This window comes from Corvus kubaryi, unplaced genomic scaffold, assembly GCF_017639235.1.
Source record: "Corvus kubaryi isolate FWS band 111438036 unplaced genomic scaffold, C.kubaryi_AGA036_p1.0 66, whole genome shotgun sequence".
NCBI lineage: Eukaryota > Metazoa > Chordata > Aves > Passeriformes > Corvidae > Corvus > Corvus kubaryi.
In genome coordinates, this window is record NW_024582054.1 from 33,043,326 (window position 1) to 33,071,111 (window position 27,786).

General features: G+C 44.1%; 2 protein-coding genes across 13 annotated transcripts in view; one reads left to right on the forward strand and one right to left on the reverse strand.

Annotated features, from left to right (window-relative positions):
* Positions 1–941, reverse strand: part of FBXO34 (F-box protein 34) — a 39,527-nt gene extending 38,586 nt beyond the window's left edge. For all 8 annotated transcript variants that reach the window (XM_042048050.1, XM_042048058.1, XM_042048056.1 and 5 more), the window contains exon 1: positions 823–941. The gene's annotated coding sequence lies outside the window, so the exon portion shown is untranslated. The remainder of the gene's footprint in view (positions 1–822) is intronic.
* A 6,671-nt stretch (positions 942–7,612) lies between these two features.
* Positions 7,613–27,626, forward strand: DLGAP5 (DLG associated protein 5). Of its 5 annotated transcripts, none has more exons than XM_042047698.1 (20): positions 7,613–7,654; positions 8,246–8,303; positions 10,802–11,051; positions 12,271–12,488; positions 12,941–13,045; positions 13,458–13,542; positions 15,232–15,330; positions 16,087–16,157; positions 17,814–18,106; positions 18,490–18,608; positions 18,688–18,808; positions 19,194–19,279; positions 19,827–19,987; positions 20,719–20,811; positions 22,232–22,451; positions 23,440–23,662; positions 24,026–24,083; positions 25,162–25,327; positions 25,698–25,747; positions 26,410–27,626. In XM_042047698.1, the coding sequence occupies exons 3-20, from the start codon at positions 10,811–10,813 to the stop codon at positions 26,530–26,532; spliced, it is 2,532 nt and encodes an 843-aa protein (XP_041903632.1). In that variant the 5' UTR covers positions 7,613–7,654; positions 8,246–8,303; positions 10,802–10,810; the 3' UTR covers positions 26,533–27,626. The 5 variants fall into 5 exon arrangements, with proteins under 5 accessions (XP_041903632.1, XP_041903634.1, XP_041903635.1 ...); XM_042047700.1 differs by having other exon boundaries at positions 18,691–18,808; XM_042047701.1 differs by having other exon boundaries at positions 12,271–12,479.
* The last annotated feature ends 160 nt before the right edge of the window (positions 27,627–27,786 follow it).

Here is a 27,786-nt window from a genome sequence, read left to right on the forward strand (position 1 = left end):
CTTGGAGGAAGTAATTCCGAGAAGAAATCACTTCCACTGTAATTGTACTTTTAACCTTTCCTTAGGTTCTTACGCCATCCCCACGTGAAGGCGTTATTCAAGAATTATCACCATATATAATAACCATTAAAGCCATTTTCAGATCACTGTTTATGTTCAGCGAGTTCACAACCCCTCCCTTCTGAAGGGCTGATCGATGTATAAACCACGGGGGAAGCCGTGCAGAAAACCACGACCAGGAAGTGACCGCAACTCAGGAGACCAAAATTTGGGGGGAAAATACGCGGTTTGGGAGGAGGGTCGCTTTTAAAAGAAGGTCCGCGAAAAGACTGACCCGCAGAAAGCAGGGGGGCTCGGTCCCCCCAGCCACGCGTGGGACGGGCGCGTTACGCAACCGCGGGGGAGCGGGGATGCTCCGCGCCCCGCACGGCGACCGGGCGGTGCGGGGGACACGGCACCGCTCCTGGGCTCCCGCTGCCCGACCCGCCGGGCCGGGAGAGAGCCGCGGGAGCGCTGCCAGCAGCGCCGGGGAGGGAGCACCACAAAACCCCCGGAGAGGCCGGGAGCGGGGCGCGGGCGCTGGGGGAGCAGCGGAGACAGAATAAAGCAAGAGGATAAAATAAAGCCGAGCGGAGCGGGGGCAGAGCGCGGTGCCCTCGGCGCGGCCCCGTCCTGCGGGCGGGCAGCGGCCCCTCGGCGGCCCCGCAGCCGCCATGGCCGGCGGAGCGCGGGCGCTGCGGGAGGGCCCCGCTCGCCGCCCACCTGCCCGCACCGCGCCGAACCCAGCGCCCACCCACCCCTGCCGTGCCCGCGGGAGCCTACCGGGAGCGGGGCCGGAGAACGGGCCGCGGCGGAGCCGCCAGGCTCAGCTCGGCTCGTCTCGGCTCGGCCGGATCCCCCCTGCGCCCGGCGGCGGCGGGAGGAGCCGGGCGGCCGCGCCAATCCGGGGCGGAGCGGGGCGGGACGCGGAGCCGCCGGGGAGGGACGCGGAGCCGCCCCCGCGCCGCGCCAGGCACCGGCCGCCCCGCCGCGCCAGGCACCGGAGGCTCCGCTCGGGGCGCTTCCCGGGCTCCTCGCTCCTAGCAGCTCCCTGGAGATCCAGCGAGTTCCAAGGCAGCCCCCGGCGCTGGGGACCCCGTGATCCCCCGCTCGCCCCGGTGTGCCGGGCTTGCAGCTCACCGACGAGGTTTAGCGACCAACGTGGCACTGGAAGCCACGGGGGTGCCAGTTCCCAGCCCGCTGCGTGGCACCGGCAGCTTATCGGTGGATTTAGTCTGGTGATAACAGGCTAAAAATCTATAAGGTCCTCTGCAGAAGGCCAAAAAGTCGTTCGATAAACCTCCTGGCTTTGAAACCTGCTGAACTCCCGACTGCAGGGCCAGAAGAATCACAGAATCAATTAGGTTGGAAACGACCTCTGAGATCATCGAGTCCAACCCATGACCGAACGCCACCCTGTCAACCAGATCATGGCACTGAGTGCCACGTCTAGTTTTTCCTTGAACACCTCCAGGGATGGTGACTCCACCACCTCCCTTGGCAGTCCATCCCAAAAGAGCTGCAGGGAGGTCACTGGGAGTGTCCCTCCATACTGGAACCCCACCAGCATGGTGCCAGCCTTGCCAGCTTGTTTTGCTAACGTTGCCTCCCTGGCACAACCACTAAATACCCTTTTGCTGTTGTCTGTCCTTGGCAGAGGAAAACATGAGCTGCTGTTCCTGGTGTAGATGTACCCACAGCAGTGGTTTGTCATGCAAGTGTCACCCCAGCCATCTTCTCTGTGCAGTCTTCAAGAAGTCTCAGTCTACAGGGAGAAAGAGAAGGGCACTGCAGAAATCCTCTGAAACCAAAGGTATCAGGAACAAGAGAGAAACACAAAGGGAAGGCATTGGGAAAAGGGGGATTAAGTGGTGGCATCAGGTGGTAGTCTGAACCTAAAAGGGTTTCTACAGGAAGGAGCTTCCCCTCTCCTTAAAATATTTTTGCAAATCGTTTCCACTTAGATGGAAGCAGGTAGGAAACTGAAAAGGCCTGGTTTCTTTCCACCCGAGGGAACAGCAGGAAGCAGCGTCAGAAGACCTTCAGGATATCAGGAAAAGGTTCTTCCCTCAGAGGGTGCTGGGGCACTGAACAGGCTCCCCAGGGAATGGGCATGGTCCCGAGGCTGCCAGAGCTGCAGGAGCGTTTGGGCAACGCTCTCAGGCACAGGATGGGATTGTTGGGATGTCTGCAGGGCCAGGGGTTGGACTGGATGAACCTTGTGGGTCCTTTTCCACTCAGGATATTCTACAACTATGATTCCCTGACCTGCTGGAGGGCGGCACTACTTACTCTGTGTATACACTACTGAGAGGAGATCCTGGAGATTGTTCTGAAGCTAAAAAGCAGTGTGTCAGCACAGCACTGTGCCATGACAGTCCTGGTGAGGGGCAGAGCTGATCAGCCAAGGCCCAAGATCACATTAACATGGTGTCTCAGATAGCTGAGATGAACCTCCCAAAGTCTCTGGAGCCCCTGTTGACTATGGCCACTATATACAAATAGAGGGTGGGAGGGAAGATAGAGGTAAGATGAAGGTCAAATATTAGATCAGGACAGGACAGAAAACAGACCCTACTGTTCTCACCCCTCCAGTACTTTCTCCATTGGACTGTAACAAACCACAGAACAACAACGGGATTTAGCTGCTGCTGACACAGTAGTTTCCTGTGTTCCAGGGAAAAAGTCTGTATTTTGGTATAGGACCAAATGCATACGGAAAAAAAGCCTGTTTACTAGCATGGCCCCACAGTTTGGTGACACACAGTGAGATGCAAGATATCCCCAGATGACTTAAAGGGGAATGAAATATGTGCCCTGTCTTATTAGAGAAAAGCCCCACAAAGATACGGCCCCAATCTTTTGTTGTAAATTGATAAAGACAGTGAACTGCCATTTGCTGCTAAGTGACTTCTAACGATTAAACAACCTTTCTCCTCCCACCCCCTCGGGGCATTTAGTGATAATATAAGAAAGATTTTGCACATTGTTTAGCTCAAAGGGCCATCTGGCCCTTCTGCATTTCAGTAGCCTTGAACATTAAAAAAACAATAGATAAAGAAAACCAGTCCTATCTTATCAGAGACCTGGAGAAGTTTTACTCTGTCAGAGCAAAGAGGATTAACCAAGTCCTTACAACTCTTTTATTGTTTCCACCTTGATTAGCAGTCATATTCCTCACAGCTTTGTGTTGTACTCCCTAAACCAAGATGTTCCTTACTGGCTGTATTAGCTTTAACCATGAAACACAACTCCAGCAGTTCCATCCAGCTTCCACAGATGTTCCACTCCTGGGCAATGGAGACACAACAGAGGCACATGCCAAAAAAGATACAGGTTTTCAGCCAAAATTTAAAAAATAATAATACTGGAATTATTGTGCAAGTAGGGAAAAGGATGGTCTTTTCAGAGGAAAATGCAATGGTCTTGGCCTAATTCAGAAACATACTTCCTGCTGCTGAAACGTCATCTAATCGCACCCCACTAAGTGGTTTCTTCATCTGCTTTTGCTCAAGGGGATAAAAACACAATTCCCCCAAAGCAACCCACTCCAAAGTCCCTGGAAACAACAAAAACTTTGGTCTCAACTCAGCTTATGGTTGGCTTATGGCTGAATCCAGCATTTCTTCTGGGGTTAATTCCCACTCCCCTCTTTGCCGTGGAAGAAAACTCAAGATGGGTTGAGTCTGGAAAGAAGTGTGAAATCCTTAAGAATGTGGCTTTGGGCTGTGGGGGAAGAAGCCAGCTGAGGATGCTTTCACCTGCAGTGCTGGAGCAGGTTTGTGAGTGGAATCTGTAGCAGCAGGGAACATTCGGTGTAAACACCCCATAAATAACAGAGGATGTACAGATATGCTGAGATAAAACCACTCAGGCTGTGTTCCCAACTGCACTTTGCCTCCTGACATTGCTAGTTGGCATTTTTGTGAAAGCTGGGAGCTTATAAATGTGCTGCAACATCCAGCTTTTGGGTATCAGCTGCCAGAGTGCAACAGAATATCCAGAGTCAGGTACCTCGTCCTGCTATTAATAGTCTAGAGAGAGACACTTCCCAAGGGCAAGTGGAAACTCCCACCTGCCGAGCAGAAACCAGGGAGAAGGAAACATCAAACGAGGAGTGTATTGGAGTCACTTTGCATAGGCACTCTAGGTGTTTCTATCAGCTCAGGGTCCCCGGCCCACACATTGGGGTTTAGGAGCCTGTCAGTGCTCTTTGAAGGATCAGAGCAATAACAATTTCTGTTTAACACTGCGGGTGTCGGGGTTGCATTTGATGTTAGTTGTTGTATGTGCTGGTTTGGGTGGTGGAAATACACAGGAAAGGGAAGATGCTCTCCAGGCTCATCCAGGTGAGAGTCCAAACATCTCTCTCTACCTGCCTGGAGCATGCCCTCCTCCCAGGTGACAGGCTGAGGCACTGTGGGGTGGCTTCCTCCCATTCCTGGTAAAAATGGGCTGCAGAGCAAAATAAACCTCACAGAACACAGCAAGAGGCTTAACTGTGCTCCACAGTTGCTCAAAGACAGGAATTTCACTTCTACTTTCTGCTCCTAGAATTTGTTCTGGTTTTTAAACTAGCAACCACTTCAAATGAAAAGCCTGAGAAAAAGGAGGAACAGCAGCCAATGCATCAAAATGAGTTTGCTGTTCAATACATGACTGAGAGGTTATCAATTAAATTTGGCAAGAGGGCTACCCTGTGCCCTTTGCAGCATCATGTTTTTACTAGAGAGGATTTTCTTTGACTCCATGCAAGTGGCTGTGGGGTACAGCTTTATAGCTCCATTTGCCTGTACTTCCACCAAAAATATGATCAGGAAGTGTAATTATTTCAGGGCTAAATTTGGGGATAGATTTCCCTACACACTCCATATTGCTCCTCCTTTGTGCAAGGGTGGGGAGAATCACCTTCACAGAGAACAATATTCTGTGTGAAGGAAGGAAGAGCAGAAAGAGCAAGTTAGCAGATTGCCACATAATGATCTCCTCAGTACAAAATGTGTTGGATAATGACAGTTTTATTGCCAAGAAATAAAGAAATTCAAATTGGTTCTCAAAGCTCAATGGCTAAAATGGGATATTATCATAAAATCATCAGGTCTGTGTGAGAACAAAGAGTTTTACCTGTCAGGCATGGCTAATATCTGCACAGGATAATGAGTTTAGAAATTCATATCCCTTGTTTATCTCTATTAAATGGTAATATGTTTATTCCTCTTACCACAATATTTCTCTTAGCACAATAAAATCAGTAGCAATCAGGAATTTGGTTGGAAAACACCTGATTAGTGTGTTTTATCTCAAGTGACATTGCAACACTTTAAAATCTTGGCATTATTCAAGCACACCGAGACCCTTGTGGTGACCTAAATATTGTCAGTGGAAGGTGTGTCTGCAGCATGTTAAGGAAACCCATTCTGGCTGTAACATACCCGGCTCAGGTAACACCTGCAGAGGTGCACAGCAAACCCAGGGCAGGTACTCGGGTTCCCCAAAGGGCCCACGGCTGTATTATCATTCATGTTGTTATTTGAGCTCCTGAGATTAAGCCCAGGCTGTAGCAAAGCTTCCTAAATTCAGTATTGACGTCCACGTGAGTGGAAATGAGCAAATGTGTCAGTCCAGATGCTCCAAGGAGCAAACAAGTATTGTTTCAGCATATTCAGGTATGCAGTAAGAGAAGAACTGATTTTTGGTTGAAAGGATGACACTCCTAGACTCGCTTTCCCCCTAAAACTTGTGTTTCAGCATGGCTCACATAGTTTAACTATATCCTGATGTAAGGTAGAATTGCTGAATGTCCTCAAATTCCACTGCCACAGGAGGAAAAGTGGAGTAAGAAAAATCAGGAAACACCGAGGACTGCATTGGATTGGACTCTGTACAGTCTACAGACCTGAGCTCCTGTGTTTCTGTTGTTTAATTGGATCTTTTTCAAACCATCCGTTTGGCAGCACTCAATAACCTCCATGCTGATCTTTTATTATCTCTAGCAAATAAATGATTGTAGGATTAGGCTGGATGGTCAATATTTGTGACCTTTGCCGTAACCTTTGTCAGTCTGTGCAGAAACAGGGGGTGACTCTTCCCCGACTGCTCCCATCTGGGATGCCCAGAGCCACTCACTCTGCAATGATCCAAGACTGATCGCTGCCGTGGCGAACAGCTCTGCGCTGTTACTGTGGTCTTTAATCCAGTTATTGCTGTCTAAAAATCGCGTTTATATACAAAATTACTGATATATTTCTGTAACGCCAGAGGGGATCCCGCATTTTCAGGCAGCTGGAAGGGCATGGCTGTCCTCCGCCGCTGACCACCGCTCCTGCGGCTCACCAGTTTCCCGTTTCCCAATACTTTTTTTTTTTTTTTTCCCCCCCTCCAAACGCCGTCCCCATTTTTGCAGTGCCACCAAGCGGATGGTTCCTCCGTTAGCATTTGAATTTCCCAGGTTAACACTTACAAACCAACACAGAACTATCCAGTAGCTGAGAACGCTGTTAAACGCAACCCACCCCAGCAACCCGCGGGGTTGGTGCGGTGCGTATATGGGAGGAAATAAAGGGTCTTTAATAAAAACACTTTAATAATGTGTTTGTGGCCCTTTCAGACCTGTGGAGACCCGGCTTCGGCTCCTCAGGAGGTGGCACAATGCGGTCACTGAGGTGTGGACACAGACCTTGTGGGCTTCTCGGTTCAGGAGAGACATGGAGCTCCTGGAGTGGGTGCAGGGGAGGACGACAGCGGGACTTGAGCATCTCCCTTCGGAGGAAAGGCTGAAGGAGCAGGGGCTGTCCAGCTTCGAGAGGGGACCTCATCCCTGTCTGTGTCTACAGGGAGGTCTCAGGCATGGACCAGGCTCTGCTCCGCGAGGCCCAGCAATGGCACAAGAGGAGCGAGCAGGAACGGATGCCCACAAGTTCCACCTGAACGTGAGGAAGAACTGCCCTGTGCAGTGACCGAGCACTGGAACAGATTGAGCAGAGAGGCTGTGGACTCTGCCTCATTTGGGATATTCCAGAGCCGTGTGGACACAATCCTGTGCCATGTGCTTCGAGACGGAGATTAGACCAGATGAGCCACTGGGGTTCCTTCCAGCCTTGTCCGTTCTGGGATTCTGTGGGTGGTGGGAGGGCTCATTACTCTCCGATTCTCGGTAGGAGTGAGGGCTCTGCAAGCCCAGACCGCTGGCAGGTGGCCGCCAGGTCCGGCTGACCCCGGAGCCAGGTGACCCTCATGTACAGGTGACTCCAGGTACACGCAACCCCCACACAGGCGACCCCCGCCGCCATCTTAGCGCCCCCCCCGCGCCGCCCGGGACGACAAGGACAGGCCACGCCCCCGCACGCTCAGCACCTTCACCTTCCTCACTCCGCCAGCCAATGAGCGGCAAGCGGGGGCGGGGAAATGCTCCGAGCAGCCAATGGGCATTAAGGGTGGCAATCGGGCGACCAATAGGCAGCTCGCCGTGGGGGTTCGGCGCTGCCCATCACTGGCCGCGCGTGAGGCCAATGTGAGCCGGCGGGCCGGCGCTGGCCAATGAGCGTTGGCGGCTGAGATTTGAAAGCGAGGCGGGGCCGCGCGCGGCGGGGTGGAGGGCTGCGGGCGGCCGGGACAGGTAATGGCGGCCCCGGCGGGGATTTTGGGGCTCCGGACGGGCTTTCAGGGGTCGGAAGGACCTTGGCGCCCCGGCAGTGGGCTCCGTAAGGGGACCCGGCGTGGGGGTCTCTCCTGGCGGTGGGCTGGCAGCATGCTTCTTTGGGTTGGGGCGCCTCAACCCTGAGGCGCTGTCGGGGAAGGGAAGAAGGGGCTGTCCTGGGGGGAGCCCGCTCAGCGGGGTCTGGGGTGTGCCCCACAGTCTGTTCCGACCCCCGGGGCCCGCCTGGAAACCGTTGAGTCCAGGTTTTACTCAGTCTCTAAACTTAACGGGTTCCCGCTGTAAACGTAACGATGTTTGCTTCCCCTGCTCTGTTTGCTCACTATTCAGGCTAAAAGAGCACCTAAATGTTTTCATGCTCCTATTGCCCTTTGGTTCTTAGAGTGTTGCTGGTCAAAAGTGTCTCTTTTCCTTCGCTGTTATTTATCAAAATACATCTTCAGCTTTAATTTTTGGTACTCTACCTTAGCCAGTCACAAATCTTTTGTATAAACCCTTTGTCCCTTTCTTTAGTTGAGTTTATGCCAATTTAAATACCAATTAATCTTCTAGGCTCCTGTTCGGGCAAGATACTCCACGGGAGCAGTAACCTGGGAAGAAGAGGAGACAGGTATTTTTTGTCCTAAACACATCTTTAGGATACTGAGCATGCCATCCATTTTTAATGAGACCACAGAGATCACTGGGAACCTCCTGAATTGGGAATACGTTTCTGGGAAGCTCTGTCTGTTTCTCTGCTTTTATTACGTTTGCTCTCTTCATCTGTAAGATTAATTCTGCAGGATTTCTTATTGAAATATGGATCACTTCTTCATGGGACTTTTTAATGGGAGAAGTCCTAAGTGGACTTGTACTTCAGTAAATACCTAGGAAAATATTAAAAGTAGGAGGTAGAACAGTGTTAAATGTTTATCAGTGTTTAAGGCAAGTGCAGCTGTCTGAGAGCTTGCCTGATAGATAACAATGTATATTCTGGGAATATAGGTTGTGTTACCATAAAGGTTAAAAACGGTGCATGCACTTTGAAAGGATTGCTGTACTTAAAGAACATGTTTAGGGGTAAATTTAGGAACTTTGTCCTGTAAAAGGATGAGTGTAAAGACTAAACTGCTGCTTTGAGGAATGTTTTTCATCCACTGGCCTCAAAAGCCAGGTGCTTCTAGGACATAGATAGTAGAGATGTATTCCCACTGTTTTCTTTATGGCTTTCTGTAATGTCATGTAATTACTAACAAGATCTGTAATTACTAACAAATCTGTAATGACTAATTCTGTAATTACTAGCAGGATCAGTTCAAATATAATTATTGGAGATGCTCATGAATTAATGTCCCTTAATCACTTAAATGTAAAGCAGGGCAAATATGACCCATGAACCGCAGTGGAGGTTTTTACAGTCATCATTAACTGGCATTTTGAATCAATTTCTGAAAGCTGGAATGCAAGATGCAGGGTGAAGCCCAAGATATTCACAAATCGGGTGGTGCTGGCATGGACCAGCTCTTCCAGGATTGCGTGGAAGAGATCCAATCCCTGATTTGTGTTTTGATTTTTATTCCCCTCTGCTTTCCAACTTCCATTGACCACTTTGCTCTTCTGCAGCACTGAACATATCAGAAAAAAAGGAGCAAAATGCACCCATTTAGGTTTCTGTCTGGTATCTGTTCTAAGCAGTTCCAGGAGGTTGTGCAGGTGCTGTTGTTGCTGTGCGAGTTCCCCCCTACATGAGCACTTCCATGCAGTGGGGAACAAACAGGGAGTGGCCACTGCCAGCACTGATGGCATCTGAACAGGCTTGCTCTGTGTTCCTTCTTCCAACAGCTCAGGATCTCTCCTTCACTGCTTTTCCCATAAGCATATGCAGTTTATTTCTGTGTTATTTCTATTTTGCTGCTGTTTTCCTTCTAACATTTGGGTTTTCCAGTTAGGCTGCTGGTTGAGTTTTTGGCTTTTGGTAGCACATCGATGGGAAGGGGATGGGCTTTAAGAAATCCTGCGCACCCATTGTCAAGTCTTTCCAGTCTAGTTCACTGATGGTTCCTTTAGTTTGATCAGAGCTTGCTGTCCTGAAATGAAGAACCTCAGTAAATGACTAAATTACCAATTAATAATTGTTGGGTGCTTAGTTTAGCTCTGTCACCCTGCTTGCTGTAAAGCTGTTTTCTGTAAGTGGTGGAAGATGAGATATCTGAAAGATCCTGGCTGAGGTGGACGACCCTTGGCAAGACAGGTTTCAGTGGGGATGCAGGGGATAATAGAATCCCAGAATGGTTTGGATTGGAAGGGACCTTAAAGCCCATCTTGTTCCCATTGCCTGCCATGGGCAGGGACACCTTCCACTAGCCCAGGCTGCTCCAAGCCCCATCCAGCCTGGTCTTGGACACTTCCAGGGATGGGGCAGCCACAGCTTCTCAAGGCAGCCTGTGCCAGGGCATCACCACCCTCAGGGAAGAATTCCTTCCCAATGTCCCATCCAGCCCTGCCCTCTTGTCCAGCACAGCCATTCCCCCTTGTCCTGTCACTCCATCCCTTGTCCAAAGTCCCTCTCCACCTCTCTTGTAGCCCCTTTAGGAGCTGTTAGCACAGCAAGTGCAAACCAACTGACAATTGGCTTAAGGCTTCCTCAGGTTAAAAAAGATGGGAGGAATGCTGCTTGAAATAACCAGTATTTTACTGCAGTTGCATCCTGGAAACATCCTGGTTCTGAGTACTCTTAGCCATGACAAAATTCCTTGCTATCAGATAGGTCTAATCTAAATGGAATGTTGCTTCCAAGTATTGTCCTACAGCCTTGTCATTTACTTGCTCACCTCCTTAATGTGGAAAACAGCTGTGGAGAAAGCAGCCCAGCCAATCCCAGACATGAGTGCAGTGTCCTCTCCTAATTCAGTGTCAGACTTGTTGACCACTCAACAACCAAACTGGTCCCTGCAATGAATAAAAATAATGAGAAATTGGTGAAAGAGTCATTACTAAAATTATCATTGGAGTTTTCTCTGGTCACATACAGAAACAAAGAATTCAGGGCTTTGCTCACATGCAAACTTTTACAAAAATGGAAAACAAACCATGGCAGTTTTTTCCTAATCACTATGGTTGTTGTCTAAGGTCATCAGGATGGCTGCTACCTCCCAGTTTGCCAGTCGATACAAAAAGGATTTGAGTACAGAAGCCCTCAGAACCAAGGTTGCCCGCAGGAAATCCATCCTTCAGAAGGAGAACAGGCACAAACTCTTTGAAAAGGGCCGGCAGTTTGGCCTGGCAGATGTCAATGTTCAGCTCTCCAAGGAGAGGGGAATTTCCGAGCTCAAGGAGACCAGAGAGTTGTGCTCTCAAGAGAACAGCAGTGTGAAACAGAGTAAGTAAATACTTGTTGCAGACCTTTTTTTTTAAAGTTAAAAATTTTAAGTATGTTTAGTAGCATTATCACAGAAACCTTATAGCAGTCAACATTTTGATTTGACAAAAAAGTTTAAGATTTAAAACCCTATCAGCCTTTCCAAGTGTTAAAATCAAGGAAATAAAATCTTAATACAGCTGTGCCCTCCTCACTGCTCCGGTGGTGTGAATAAGGCTTTGCTCTGATTTGGCTGCAGCAGCTAAAGGAAGAATGCATTTTGTTATTAATATTCAATAGGAAGTGCCTTTATGATGGCTTTGTCCTTTAAGATGTGAAAAACGCCAATCAAAAATACCATCTAACATATAACTGATGCCTGTCATGTGCTTAAGTTGTACTTAGCAATGGGCAATTTTGTATTATATATAAAATTATTAATGGATAAATGCATAGCTTGATTTTATTTTGAAAATGGCTAGTTTTTGATAACTTATTTTTCCTCTCAGAAAACAGGGCCTGCATATATGCTGAATTTTGCTTCCTGGCTCTCCTGGATGCTTGTGGTCTAAGAAATTAAGTTAATATTTAAAAATGTTAACAGGTGTTTTTAGAAATATTTTCACCTTTAATATTTTGATAGCAGAAGATTATTGGAGTGCAGTCCGTATGTAATCATATAAAATAAATGTAATAAATGTGTCTTGATTATATTTAATAAATTTCAACTTTAAGTGGATATTAATTTTTAAGGTAGACATAATTCAAGTTTGCAATCTCTTAAGGTTTTATTCTTTTATAAAACTTCTGCTTCATTTATCCTCAAACTGAGGCAGACTTTGGTATCTAAAGCCGACCTAAAGCTCAGCTTTCAATGACGTTGCAAGTGTTTGAATAGAGAAACTGGTACAAATATATAAATAAGTAACTGAAGTGTTAATTTTCATACTAGCAGCCTTACAAGAAACGGTATTTACAATTCCCTGTAAAATGGGAATGAATTTACAGTAATCCTCAGGTGGATATTTGGGGAAGTCTATTTGTAAGTTGAAATTTTCCATTGAATTCTCTTTTAGTGGGAAGGACTAAAACAATTTTAGAGATTCCAGACAGTTCTTCTGCTCTTTGATTTACATTCCTCTTCTAGCTTGGAAAAGTTTATTGAAAGTTTCTGACTTCTTGTCGGCTCAAAAATATCTTCATGATTTTATAACACATCTGTCTTCCATGTCTGCTTCAGAGCAAGCCACAAATGCAGCCACCAAGAGGATGAACGAGCGCAGGGAGATGCTCCAGCGCTACAAAGAGGAAAAGGAACTTCGCAAACTGCAGGAGCAGAGGGAGAAAGCCAAGAAAGGGGTGTTCAAGGTTGGGCTGTACAGACCAGCTGCACCTGGATTTCTTACACTTGCCCCTGAGGAAGCAGCGGTAGCAAAGCCAAGAGAGACGGTAACAAGGGTAATATTTAATATCTAAATTAATTATATCTGTGTACTTCATTTAAATTGCTATTTGAATACAAGATGTGTATGTTATTCCAAATCAGCTGTTTATTTTGCAAACGCTTTATTAATGTTTGTTATGGTAAGGAGCAGTAAGGGAGTAATTTGGCTCATTCTCTTTTTAAACAAAGCTGGAGATACTGCTAGTGATATGTGGATTTTTGTATTTATGACTATGCTCAGTTCAAAAACTGGAATGATTCATCCACAAATGAAAGAGCTGCGTTATTTTAGAACTAGTAACTTGTTCATATTTAGTCAACTCGGTTTTGAAAGCTTTCCAGTTTACACACTTGACCCATTTCGCACAGACATACTGTTTTTCACATTTATGCTTCTTGTTCAGTCTCTCAGGGACGAGGGGGAAGAGGAGTGTGTTAACTCTTGTTTCCTTGGGGATGTTTCCAGGAAGCTCCTGCTTTCTCTGGAAGGGTTACTCGATCAAAAGCCAAGATCCAAGAAGGAAAAACTCTGATACCAACTCTGATTCCAACTGCATCTAAGTCCTCTACGGTTTGTTTTTTATATATATATATAACTTCAGTGAATAAATTTAGAGAAAGGGATGCAATTTCAGACTCAGGGTAGTATCTTTACAAGTTTGATTAGATCAGTACAAACAGAAAAGGGCACAGGTTTTCTGGACCTGTTTTTTAATCAAGTTTCTCAAGATACTTAAACTGGTGCTTAAATATTTTTCTTCATTCTTTTTCTGACAATTTCTAGTTTGATAATGCATTTTAACATATCCCTAAACCAATCTATTTTAGTTATCCTTAATGTCTCTCTACTTTTTAAAGCCCCCTGTGACAAATTATTTGATTTTTTCCCTTACTGTAATCTAGGATAGATGAGGAAAGAAATTGGGCTGCTGAATTTCTGGAAATCTGTTACTTCACAAAAAACCTGCTTTTTTTTCTTGCAGGTCAGTGCCCGTGGGCAGAGCATGCGCCCTACACAGGCAGGACGTAAACAGATGAGTACAGTGAAAGTGGCTGAAAAAGAGAAAGGTATGGAAGTACATCTGAACCTGAAAGTTGGGGGTTTTTGGGGGGAAAGATCCCAGTACATTTCTGGGTGTAGGAAGCACGGAGGAGATTTTAGGATGGCCATTCCTACCAAGGGCAGCAGCTGGCAGATTATGAAGCGTGTGGCTCCAGGGATTACGTGAACTTGTTGCCTCCATAGGCTGGGGGAAATAGAATGCAGGATCCTGACAGTCCTGGTTACTGATTATTCTCCCTGGGAGAGGGAAAAGAAACAGGTCAGTAGGCAAGCTGCTCAGCTGCCAGCTGCCTCAGCTCCTGGAGCTGTGCAGAGGTTTCTGTTTGCCTCAAGAAGAATATCACAGGTAGTGACTGCTGCTGTTACAGAAGAGCAAGTGCCTTGTGTCTGTCGCTTTCTGTGCCACAATTACAGGTATTTCTTAAGAAAACAGCAATTAAAAAAACAAAACAACCTGCACCACCTTTAGGGGGCTAGAATACCTTGGATCAGAAACTTTTCCTCATAGTCCAGTGGTATCCTTAAGTAGATACAGCCAAGTTACGTGGAATATTGATGTTAATGCAGGATATTCAGTAATTCAGAGTGAAATGACTTTCACATCATTAATCTAATTAAATCAGCAAGCAGCAGACCCTTATTTAAATAAATTTCAGCAGTGCCTTTGGTGAATACTGAAAAGATGTATTATCAGTGTTTGATATAACAATTTAAATATTTAATTTTTGAAAAATGGTCATCCACTAGACTGGATTATTTGTTTTGTACTGAATCAAGGATATGCATTATATGTACTTAAGCTTCCCTGCCCATGGCAGGGAGGTTGGGATGAGGTGATCCTTCAGGTGCCTTCCAACCCAAACCATTTTGGGATTCTATGAAACACCAATATAAAAATATTTGGGAAGTGAATGTTTGATAAATCCAATGTTGTAGTTATTTATCCAGTAATTTTTTCCCAACTTTTCATTCTAGCCTCTACAGAATTGCAGTTTGACATTAAAGACAGGAATAGCATTAAAAAGTGGGGATTTCAGACAGGCAGAGTATGGAATAAAGAGCTCCTGTGAAATTTGTCTGTGCAGGAAAACGCTGTCATTTTAAAAGCCTATTAGAAACAGTGCTAAATTACAAAGATGAAAATGATTAAGATGGGTAATACGGTGCATGAACTTGTCATGTTTTATGAAATATTTCAGAGGCAATTAGTCTTAAGAGTACTTTGTTAGATTGCATTAAATTCTGACCTTGGAAATCTTTCATATAATGGCCAGGGCATCACTTTGTTACACCAATGGTTTGCTTAAGCTTCCAGCTGTGCAAATAACCATGGCAAAGTTATTACTCTACAAAACTTCATCTGTAAAGCAGGAATAGTCTTGACTCTGATTGCAGGGAACAGTGGGAAGCATTCCTTAAGCTTTTTGCATGGCAGCAAGCACACTGGTGCCTTGATGGACCTGTAGAGTGAAACCACCTTCAGTCAGGATCCCTCAGTGCCTTGCCTGGATGCCAAGGCCAAGCTGTGCTGATTGCCCTGAACTGACCAAAACCACCCAACCCTGTTCATTCTGGCAAGCCCCTGATAACTGCTGGTGCATTTTTCTGATTTCTACAAAATGTAAACTTTCAGTTATTACCTGAGTGCAGCTCCTTATTAAACTTGGAATCTCTGGGATTAATTTCTCCTGCAGTGTTGCAGACTGCACCCCAGCCAGCCCTAAATGTGAGAGTCACCAGAGCAGCTGCCTCTGCAGCCAGGCAGGTCCTGAAACCAACAGCTGCTACTGCTGGTAAGTAAGGCAGAGTTGTGTAGCTCAGCTGTACCTTAGACTGCATTTAAGTCATGCCAAATTATCATATAAGAAAAGGGCTAAATGCTGGATCACTCGGGCTCTTGTCTGGAACTGCATTGCAATATCTGTATCGAGATGTTCAAACTAACACTGGACAGTTCCCCACAAAACCCATCAGTGTGGAGCATCAATGTCCACATGGTAATTACAAACTCAAAGAACAAAGCCAGAACGGGTAAAGATTTGCCTCGTTGGTGTATGACTTTATGGCCATATGATTATTAAATGTGTGAGCAGGAACAGGAAGGTCTCTGGAAGAGATGAGAGCCTTTGTTCTTCAGGTTAGGAATTTCTTTGTCCATGTTTGCTTCTTTACTAGAATTCAATATACCAACAGAATTCCTATGCCATATAGAAATTAAAAATCTGAACTCAAATTGGCTTGACACTCTCTCTTCAAACTTTAAGGAAATAAGGTGACTTTTATTTTTACTATATGACAGTGTCTTAAGATTAATGACTTAACGAATCTGTTTTCTTGGTGATACATCTGTTACTAGGCTGTTAAATCCTAGGCCAGGTTTTCTTTTGAATGAACTTTTGCAATGCTATTTCTTCCCTCTAGCCACCTCCCACCCGAGAAATAAAACAGTCTCTCCCATCTTTACCAACTGGATTTTTATGGCGGTGTTTTGGTGAAAGATTACATTATTCAGATGCTTTTTTGACCTCTGGGAGTGTCTCTTTTTGTAGGTAACCAGTCACAGAGAGCGACAGCAAGTGTAGGAAAGCAGAAGAAAGCTGTCAAACCTGATACCACAAAGGTAGGTCATGTAATAGTTGAAATGGAAAAGCAGTAAAACTGATTTAAGAGCCAGTAACTGTGTCATTGTAGCTGAAATGTTCAAGCGAAGAAGTAATAATTTCACTAATAAGCTAGAACTTGGGAAGGAGCTCCAAGTATTTATACTGATCTATTTTTAAAATTAAGATCAAATTTAGTGCCTGTATAGAGCCAGAAAATATTGTGAGTTGGAAGAGACCCACGAGGATCATCCAAGTCCAACTCCTGGCCCTTCACAGGGCAACCCCAAGAATCCCACCATGGATATGGATGTGACTGGTGGATGATTTGATTACTAATCAAGATCTGGACAATGATTTAAAATAGACAAGAAGTTCTTACATGACATATATCTGATGTTTTAACTAGCCAACAAAAAAAAAAGACTGCTTTGCTGGCTTTATCAAGCAGCTGTAAATTCTGTGCAGTTCATTCCTTTTTGAAGTGCATTCTGAATGGATCCTTTTCCTGCTCAGGTAATGATTTGGGACTCCAGAAGCTAAGAAATAAACACAATTTTAGGTTTTGAACCACCAAAATATAAAGCTGGAAATGCTATTCTCTGCAAGGTAGAATGCTATTCTCTTCATGATTTACAACTGAAGGCAGTCATTGTGGTTCTTGCTGCCATCACTTCCAGGATTTTTTATTGCATTCATGTGCAGACAGTTCTGTGCAAGAGCTGTCCATGATTTCTTCCTTCTTTGCGCTCCACCCTTCCCTCTCACACCTCCCATCTCCACCTTGTTCCTGTAACTGCAGCTGTGCTCTAGTGTGTTTGAGATTGTGCAATCACGCCCAAACAGGAGGTAAGAGCATTTGTGTCTTCCTTGGACAAGCACCTCTTCACCAGATGGAGTCCCTGCCAGTTGGTAAACTCTTACTGTAACCACAGGCAACCTGTTTGAAAAGGTTGGTTAAAAACAAAGTTCAAGGTTTACGTTCCTAGCAGGGGTGACTAAAGTATAACAAGACTTTCAGTGCATTGAGGATGCATATTTTCTTGAAAATCACCCAAAGTTTTAGCTGGCTTTAGCTAGCAGTCTTGATTAGGTATCTCAGAAATGTGTTCTGTGTGACTATCTGGTCACTCATCTCGTAAGAATGTGAATTATTGTTTAGTTTTTTCTCTTTTAGTGACATTCTGTGGTGCTAACTGCACTTGGGTTGCATTCCTCAGCTATCAGCCTATTCCAACTTGTTTTTCAATGATAGGATTGGAGTATGTGTATAAACTGTGATTATTCAACAGGCCTAGTTGGATTTGTAGCCAGTAATTCTGCTCTTGAGGATTTTATCACCTTAAAGCTTTTTTCTAGCAGTGGGAGCAAGCATTTGCCAATTTTAATTATTGTTTTGGTGGGTGAGTTGTTCTGCTTTAGCCCCTGGAGTGGATTGTTGCATTCTTTGTGGTGAAGTGTTACTTCTGTCTCTAGAATGATTTGCAGGTGTCAAAAATGGTTGGACTTGTTGGTAACTCATCACTCTTGTACAGGTGTGCTGTTGTAGGAGCTGACTTACCTTAAGCTGTTCCCTTCCTGATGGCTTTCAGACACTCATGTTATAATTCAGCCCATGCTTATTGCAAGCACATGATTGATTGGATGATTTGATTTGTCTGTCTATGCTGTTACAGGTATTTCCTTCTAAACATCAAGTGGAGACAAATGCTGGAGTGGATCCCAGGGTGAAAAGTTCTGCAGCTGATTGCAAGCATTCAATACCAGTAGAACTTCAGCAAGAACAAACCTCAGTGGAAAACAGCAATTCTTCTCCAAGGAGACCCAGAACACGCTCCTTTGCACCTCAAAACTTTGTGTTTCAGCCTCTGAGTGGATTAGCAACCTACAGTGTGACACCCATGTCTCCTTCAAGGGCAAATGCTTTTTTGACTCCCAGTGCTGTCTGGAATTTTTCAGAATCTTCAGTGTAAGATTCTTCCTTCTAATGGGGCCTAAAACACAAGTGAGCCTCTCTGTGGGGATGCAAAAAACATTTGTCTATAGAGAGATTCACTTTGTAACAAAGTGTTGTGTTGTAGCACCTGATCCTCATGGCTTCTATCACTGCTTAAATGTGGACTTAATACAACAGCAGATACGGATATAATCCATAATTCTGTCCTTCCTTTAGGAGCAGCTGTCAGGGACTTTGCCCTATATCTATCTGCACAGATTTATTAATTTATTATTTGAGTTCTCTAGTGTTGTGTGGAAGTTTGCCTTCTAAGCTGTGCATTTCTGTGTATTTGGCCATATTTGATGTCACTTTCTCAATGTGTCGTAACTAAATGTACTTTTCTTTGTTTCCAGCAAAATATTTGAAAAATCCAGTGAAACTAAAGCTCAAAAGCCTACTTTAAAAAGTCAAACTTCACCTGCTGTTAAAGGCATTCAAGAAAAACAAATGACCACAAGTTTGAAAGGAGAAGGTATGAAGTTAACATTTATTTTACTCTAATGCTTTTAATTATCACCAGATTCTGAACAAATGCCTTTCATGTTTTTCAGCAGGCGAATCAGATGAGAGAACTTCCACTCAGAAATCAAACAAAACAACTCCTCTCTCAACAGCACTTGCAGTGAAGTCAGATGATACAAGAGAGCAAGAGCATGATGTGCCCTATTTCAGGTCTGTGTTCATTTGTTTCACTTCCCTGATGTCCATTTGAAGGCTCTTAGTGTGAATAACGAGACATCTTCTAAAGATCAGCTTAATTTAATGGTGATTGGTGCCTGCAAGCTGTGACCTGAGCAGGCACACATTCCTGTCTTCCTTTTTGTACCTTTAGTGCAAGGAATGAATATAAAATTCTGGAGACTGACACCTTGTCCTAAGGATCATGAGCTTGAAACCAGTAGAAATTGCACCTCAGCCAGTCAGCAAAGTAAAACAGTCTAATGGCTTCTGCTCTAAGACTGTGGCTTCTCTGAAAGCAAAAGGATAGTAACCATTGACAGCCACAAGTCTGGAAATTCTCCAAATCCTTATTTTTTCTCTATCCCTGTATTTTCAGAACCACTCTTCGGGCTGAGACGGAGCGGCTGCTGTCTCAGTGCCTCCAGTGGGAAGGAAACCTTGAGCTGGACATTCCAGAGGATGGTAAGAGTGAGCTGCAGTAGGCACTAGAAGGAGGGTTACAGGAACTGAATGGGACAGAGGGAAGGACATGTATCTGCTCTTTGCAAAACAGCAAAAAAAATTTGCAAAGCTGTGCTAGAGAAAGTTTAGAGTTGCATCTGCCCTAAGACAAAAAGTCTCCTATTACAAAAATTTGTGTAGCACTTGATGTGATGGTGATTGATAAAGCGAACAAAGTGCACATCAAAATAGTTGTTCTGTTGCCAGTCTGAAGTGTATTTAAATGTGTGAACTTTAACCAAGCTAATTTTTAAAAATAAGATTAGTTTTTAATGTGGAATAAGTACCCTTATCTGGGAAAACAAAGATGACTCCGGCAATGCATATCTTTAAGACTTGAGAGAGTAATTTTTTTTGAAAGAAGCAAGTTTAGAACAGGTCAGTGGACAGGGAAGCTCCATCAGAATTGAATTGCAGGTTTGCAATAGATGGGACAACAAACTCCAGACTCCTCAAACGCTTACTTATCCAAGATGTCCTGTATTATTTTTTTTCTTGTTGCTACCAGCTAAAGACCTGATTCGCACCACAGTTGGTCAGACAAGGCTGCTCATGGAAGAAAGGTTCAAACAGTTTGAAGGACTGGTTGATAATTGTGAATTTAAACGAGGTGAAAAAGAAACAACATGTACAGACCTGGATGGATTTTGGGATATGATTAATTTTCAGGTATGTACTTGCATGTTAACGTAGTAGCGTAAAACTGATGTCGTTCTTTACAAACCCTGGATTGAAACTAATTGGGGTTTTTTTATATTCAGATTGGTTTTTATTTTGAATTTTAAAAATGCAAGTCCTTGTTTTAACACTTTGTGGCAGTGAATAGTTGCAGTTGGTATGCTATGACTTATAATTCATGGACCAGTTCTTCTGTTGTATCTTCTTGTGGCCTGTGTATCTTGTCTGTCTCTGGAATGACTATGTTTGGCCAAATATTAGTCTGTTTTGGAGTGAGGATACAGTCACAATGTCTACCTCCCAGTTTTTGGAAAATTCCTGAAGCTCACCTGAAAAGTAGGGGTTCCATGCTTCAGTATGAAAATAATGCAGAAACTACATGTATAAATAACACTATTTAGAGGTGAGCCTAGGTGGTAGAAAACCTTCATCTCTTTTCCTCTGTTGATGCTTTCTTTGGGTTCAGAATGAAATATAATATTCTGAATTATCCAAAGGTTGTAAATCAGCATTCAGCAAAGGAATTTGTAAGTAGTTAAATGCAGAGATGGATTTATGGTCCTAGGCATAGGTTTTGAATTCTCTGCAGAATACATGAGGGTTTGATCTGCTTCTTCAGAGGTATTTCAGAGATTGTATCCTGCAGGATGGAAGACTGTGCTTGTTTGGATAAAGGTTATTTTGCAATGTATTCTTTTGCTTTCCTTATACACGACCAACAGATTGAGGACGTGAATAAAAAATTTGATAATCTGAAGAAGCTTCAAGACAATGAGTGGCAGCCACTTGATGTCCCAAGCAAAGCAGTTGTCAAGGTATGAGTAGCCCCTAAAGCACATCTTGTATGGCTTCTTTAGATATATTAACTATTAAGTGAAATTCCTTTCAGGGTGCACCCTTCTCCCTCGCCTCTCCCACGTGCACTTGTATTATTTGGAGAGTTTAGTCCTAGTTGCCTCTTTTGGTGGGTAAGATTAGAGCTAAGAATGAACAATGACTTTTTTTGAGTCTTTGGATTCTATGCTAGTAAGACAAATCTATTAAATTTAGGATATAAACTTACCGTGCAGATGTAAAACAGTTTATCTGGGCCACTGGCATTGACACTGAAACTGAAAAAGAAACCATGCAGGAATTTGACAGTGACTGCCAGTTTTGAGCAGGGAGTGCTCAATTATAATGGTGTCCCATTAAGCCAACACCATGGGTGGCTTTAAACTGCTGCTTCTCTAAGCACAAATGGATCTGACACTCTCCAAAATAAGTTAGTGCTTATTGCAAAATAAGCTGTAATATGAGTTGTTTTATCTACTCTTTGGATTGAAATATATAAATTGCTTCTGACTAGGTGTCAAGGTGTATTTGCATTGCCTAAACTCTGTGCAGTTCCTTGAGACTGCTTCACTAATCATAAAGTTGATATGAAGGTGGATAAGAAACTTCAGGCATGGGAAAACAGAGGGAATGTGGCCTGTAGGAGCTGCACACAAGTGCCAGAACCCTACAGGTGGTACAAAACAAAACTTCCCTTGGAAAACTGAATGCCAAGAGAGACTTCATTGATTGCCTGGAGTCTGTCCTGTGGTTACACTCTGTCCCTGCCACTAGGAGTCCCTGCATCCCAGTGCTTCCAAAATCTTACTGAATTTATTAGGAAAAAAGGTGGTATTCTGCATTTCTGAATTGCAGACTCAGTTTGAAAAAAAATCTTAATGTTGTCACCACAGACTCATTTTAACAGCTGGATGGCAGCCCAAGAGATGCTGGGGATGAGCAGAGGCCTTGACGCATAAAATTGTAGCATTGTTGAGGTTGGAAAAGTCATCAAGTCCAACCATTTCCCCAGCACTGCCAAGGCCACCACTGCCCCATGTCCCCAAGTGCCACATCCACACATCTTTTAAATCCCTCCAGGGGTGGGGACTCCACCACTGCCCTGGGCAGGCTGGACAAACCTTTCAGTGAAGATGTTTTTCCTGATATCCAATCTGAACCTCCTCTGGTGCAAATTAGATCCAGTTCCTCTTGTCCTATTTCTTGTTCCCTGGGAGCAAAGCCTGAATCTCACCTGGCTGCACCCTCCTGTCAGGGAGTTGTGGAGAGGCAGAAGGTCCCCCCTGAGCCTCCTTTTGCTCCTTGCTGTGTTTGTGGCACCAGCACCTGTGTAGAGGTTCATGTGTGATTACTCCTATCCAGAGAGCTCCCAGGTGTGACCCAGCTTTTTTACCATTCCAGAAAAAGGCTGTTCCAAGTAGAGTGCCCAAAGCCAAGCTGGAAGCAGCTGCCAGAACTGCTGCCCGGAACCGCCTGGCTTCTGTGAAAGCAGCCATGAGGGATAAAATGAAGCAGGAGGGAGCCGCTGAGGGTGCACATCAGGAGAGGCTGCCAGAGGCAGAAAAAGTGGTTTTTGAAGCAGGGTTTTTCAGGATTGAAAGTCCTGTGAAAAACTTCTCAGGTAGGTGAAGTTTAATCATGATTTCTGTGACCTGGAACTACTGAAGAGAGTTTAATCTATTTCACTGGGGAGAGGAATTGTGCTGTTTATCCTGGCTACAATTCCAGTACTGGACATGCTATTTCAACCAGTGACTAATTACATCAGGGCTCCAAAGTAAACTGGTGTACGTGAATGTGCTGATTTGAGTGGTTATGGCAGCATGAAATCCCTGCTTAGACAGAGGTGAAATAGCTGGTTCATGTTTTTCCAGCATAAATTTAATAATGGAATTCTAATCTGAGCGTTCCCAGATTCAGCTGACGAGCCTCTTCATCAAAGTCAATGCCAGCTCACATCCTCTAATTGTAGGACAGGAATTGGGATCTTTTTTTTTTCAACTAAACCTCTTGCAGTGCTGTCTTCAAAGCTGCAGATAAAGTCTACCCATAATCTGTGTTCATGGTTAACAAGATTGTAACATAATCCAGTTTGCTATAAAAGCTGTTAAATAGTTTGAGGTTTTTAACAGGTGCTCAAAATATAACTTCATTTTCAGCATCTTATCTTATTGACATCTGTGAGCAGCCAGTATTTCCAGTAATTCTGCTTCTCTCCCATTTCTAGTTCATAATTTGATTTTAAATTCTGGGGTTTTTGGTGCAGATCTCTCTTCTCATCACAAAACTAACAATTTTTTCATGTGCCTCTTGTTAGTAGGGGAGATCTCCTGAAAAGCTTTGAGCAACACTGGGTTTAAGCCAACTCCAGCAGAGAATCTGTTATAAGCATCAGTTCTGAATGTGTTTTAAACTCTGTTAAATTTGAAAGATGAAAGTTAATAATTTCAATTTCTCCTTGCAAGTGTATGTAAGATTTCCATATAATATTTGTATGAGATAAATTAGCAAGCAGAAAGCAATTGTGGCTCTGGTTAGAATCATAATGATCAGTTCATTTCAGTTTCTGGAAACTGCTGTAGGAATGAAACATGAAACACATTTTCCAGGTTTGCTTCCAAGGACCCCTGGAAAACTGGCAACTCCAAGACCATCCATTAGAGCTTTGCACCTGAACGTTCCTTCTCCTCTCCGTGACCCCAAGGATGCAACTGCAAAACAAACCCCATCAGGCCTCAAAGGCTTCCACCCAGCACAAAGTTTGAAAATGGACCAACTTCCCACTGAAAAAACTCCCCCACTGGATAAACTCCCTGATGGTCCTGAACAGAGGTAGGCATGTTTAAAGCAGCTTTTAATTAACTTTGTACAAATAATGTTAGAGTTGGAACAGAAAGACATGATGTTCATACCCATTAGACGTTACCTTTCAATTTGGCAGTGGTAAAGTTTGCAAAGTACTTGTGACTTTTCCTTCCCTTAAGCAAATATTAAGAGCTTTGCCCAAATGTAATTTTGCTGCTGGGGGTAGAAGTTTATTGTATGCCCAGGAAGTTTGATGTAGCTCACAAGTGCCAACCAAGCTAGCAAAATTGCAGAACAAATTGTAAGATTAGTTGGACAAGTCAGAAGATGATTGAAGGTGGTTGATGAAGATGATTGAAAAGAATGAAAATGTTTTGGTTTTTCTTCCAGCATTTCTGTGGTTGCAGAAGAAATTTGTCTGGTTGCTGGAACAGCAGAGGGAAATAAGGTAAGTCATGCATTGTTCATGGATGTGCTTTAAATACTCTGTTATTACTAGCAAAGGAAAAATTCTCTTGATTACCCCAGACACTTGGACTTCTGATCAAATCCTCACTCTAGAAATTTTGTGTATTCCTCAGGGCAGTGCTTTTTCCCTCTGAGGATGGACAAAGGTGGGGACTGCTGCAGTTTGGGGACCTTGTCTTGCTCTTTAGAGCTGTATTTTGGAGGTCCTGGCTGCTCCATGAGGACACTTGTCACTTGGACAAGCATTGTTCCTAGAAGTCCACCACCTCCTCTTTTCTGGTGCGGATTTTTTAAATGCTTGTGCATTTACGGACCGTGACTAAAAGCAACAGCACTCAGTCCTCATGCTGCCACAGCAGAGCATTGGGTTCTTAATCTCCTTAAAGGTATAACAAGAACTAATCCTAGTGCCAGAAATCCATGTCCTGAAATGTCTGAAGACTTGGTGACATTGCCTGTGTTCGAGTAGCCTTTAAAAAACAGCAATGTGGCCTCTTAATTTAGATGATACTGTGCTACTCAGTGAGAGCCAGTGCTGTGGACTTAATCGTCATTCAGTGCCTTTCATTGAAAGTGGAGTATCTTCATTTTGTTACTGCTTAGATCTGTGCATGACAGCAGCAGTCATTTCCCCTCCCATCCCCCTACGTATAATACATATTTGAAACATCCTGGTTACTAATTTTTTCTTATGCCTTTTACTTCCTTCTTTCTCTATCAAAATGAGAAATCGCTTGTTGGTGATTTCACTCTCTGGGGAAACTTTTCAGTATTGCTAAAAGGTTTTTCTGGAGGAAAAGTCACCAGGTAACACTTGAAGTTCAAAAGCTTCTTCCCTGTGGAAGAACTGTCAAAGGGATTTTCAGGCTTTAAAGGGTGTTTGGGGTATGGGTCACAGCCTTAAAGCCTGAGCCTTGGTCTGCCTGTGCCTCATGCAGTGCCTGGAGTTAAAACTCCATCTCTCCTGAATTGTCCATAAAAACTGTAGGTTAGATGTGTGGACTTGGTCTGACATAACAAAGACATGGCTGGAAGCAGAGAAAATCCCTATTTTTCAGGTGCTGGGAAATTCTAGCAGTGAATCAAAGGCAGTGGATGGCATGGAAGAGATGGAACTGTCTGCTGCAGAACAAGGAGAAGACATAGTCATGTGCAGCCCAGAGAAGGATCCCAGCACAGACACAAACCTTGCTCAGTCTGGAGAGCCACAAATACATGAAACAGGTGATTATCCTAGAGCTGCATGGTGTAGTTTGGGTGGCATTGCTGGGACCTTCTGGTTGTTCTAACCATTTATAATAATCTGAATATTACTCTTTGAAATCGGTGTCAGCTTGATTTGTGTGTGCTGTTAGCAAAGCCTCCCTTAGCTGGTGGGACAAACACACACTGCACATGAGCAAACAGTGCCCCAGCAGTTCTCTGTATAGTTTCTGTGTGATTATGTGAAGCAGAAAGCTGATAAAAAGAAATAAATACAGTTTAGAGTTTGGATTTCTTCTTTTAATAAATACAGAAAACAATACTGATTTTTCAGCTTTGAAAACTTTTTCAGAGTAACTTTTTTAAAAAAAATTATATACTTATTTTTCAGATGTTTCACGCAGTGGTTTGACACCCATTGACAGAAATTCTCTTGATGTGGTAAGTTGACCTTGAAGTTTATTTGACTAAGACAGGCTGCGTGTTGCAGGACTGTTAACCTTTGCTGCAGTCTCAGTTACTGCACAAAGAAAATTAAACTCTTACATGAATTGGCTGGATAACATCTTTAAATACAAGCCACATTCCAGCTGTCTCCCTGCTTGGGCTCACACTGGATTCCTTGTTGCTCATGATGTGTGTAGGATGAATCAAGACATTTGTAACAGGACCATGTCGGATTCTTGTCAGATTGAGCCTTTAAATTATGTTTCTTACAAATTTCCTTGTAGATGTTCACTAAAATAGCCTTTTTTTTCTTCCTGGAATTTTTTAAGCCTACCCCAATGGTTTTTTAATCACTTCAGCATTTGGGGCTGGAAGTAACATTCAGCAGGGAAAAGCAGGTGTGCAAAAGCTTTCACACTTAATAGAATTCATAGAATTTGGGTGTAGGATTTCTTGTGAAAAATCCTCTTTAGGATATGGATTATTGACTTGAGTAAGGAATGTCTGTCTTCAACATGGACCACGTGTAATCACTTTTTATTTTATGCTTGCAAATAAGCTTGCAAAATTACTCTTGGGGAAATCAGAGTCCTTCCAGTGCTCCATGGTTTAAGTGTTCTTCAAACACTGACTGCACACTCTGGCTCCTCCCACAGCCAATGCAGGATGCTGAGCTTCCCTTCACTCCAGTCAAGACCAGAGCCCAGAAGTTTGCAGCAGCTGAAGTATTCAGTGACCTCATCGTGTTTTCTCCTGTTGGTCCCTCTGGGGATCAATGAAAAGTGACTTAAAATGCAAAATATGTAAATACTGTGACCAAGAAGCCCACAGAGGGTACCTGGAACACAGTCTGCTACACTGGAACTGTGTTGAGAGAGGAAGAGTACCTGTGGTAATGGATCTGATAATGGGTTTTGTATCATTTTACGGTGTGGTTGTGATGCACCAAGCACTGCTGTACAGCAGTAGTGGGCTGTGTTCTGGTGATCCCTGCTGTATCCTCTGGCTGTAAATTCTGACTGCAACCTGAAGCATTTTTATGTTGGTATCATTTCATGTATTTCCTGTCTCCTTCAGGTTGTAAAACTTTAAACTTTCTGCCCTGACCTGACTGACCTCATGACTTATTGTTATTCCAAGGTGCCTACCCCACCAGCTGTGCCTGTGCCCCTTTTCTGCTGGGAGGGCACCTCCTGGGGTGAGACCCAGCCTGTTCCCTCCTGGAATACTTTGTCACTGCTCTGGGGGTACCTCTGCACCCTCAGGCTCCAGTGTCTGGTGTGTTAACACCTGCCTCAGCACCAGCTATGGCAGTGTTGGATGCATACAATTCTTTCCTGGGGTTAACAACCACTGGGTTTGTAATATTAGAAACTAACTCAGAACAAGGATTTCTAAGTCAGATAATGTCAGATAAGTCCGATTTCTAAGTTTTCTTGGCAATGTATTAAAATAGGCATTGATATTATTTCCTTTAAAGATGCAGTTTTCTATTGAGTATCTTAAGGACCTTTCTCCTTGTTTTAGACATCTTTAGGCTCAGTCTCTTCTCTCATCTTGTTCCTTGTGCATTCCCCATCCAGGCTGTAACATATTTGTGCATAAGGAACATGCCAGTTCTATAGACTCTGGATTTGAGGAGTATTACAGTACCTGCAGTTGTTGTATTTTTAACAAATACTCCACTGGGCTTCTTCTTGTACTGGTGACCTTAGTGTAACACACACATCCTTCCACCAGCCTCGATCCTAAACCAAGCAGAGAATTCAGTCCCTCAGCAGAAAGTGTCGCTGCCACTGCCAGGAGGGCTCGTCTGGCAAGTTTTAACCTGGGAGCTGTGTACTGATTACACTGAATAAAGAGAGGAAGCTGATGTGTGCTGGAATCCGCTTTCTTCAATCCAATGTCCTGTTCATTACTAAACTCCAGTTCTAGGGATACTTCTGGGTACCTTTTAATGACTTTCCTGCTGAGGATTGATTTGGGTTGGGAGGGAACTCAAAGCCCATCCAGTTCCACCCAAGGACACCCTC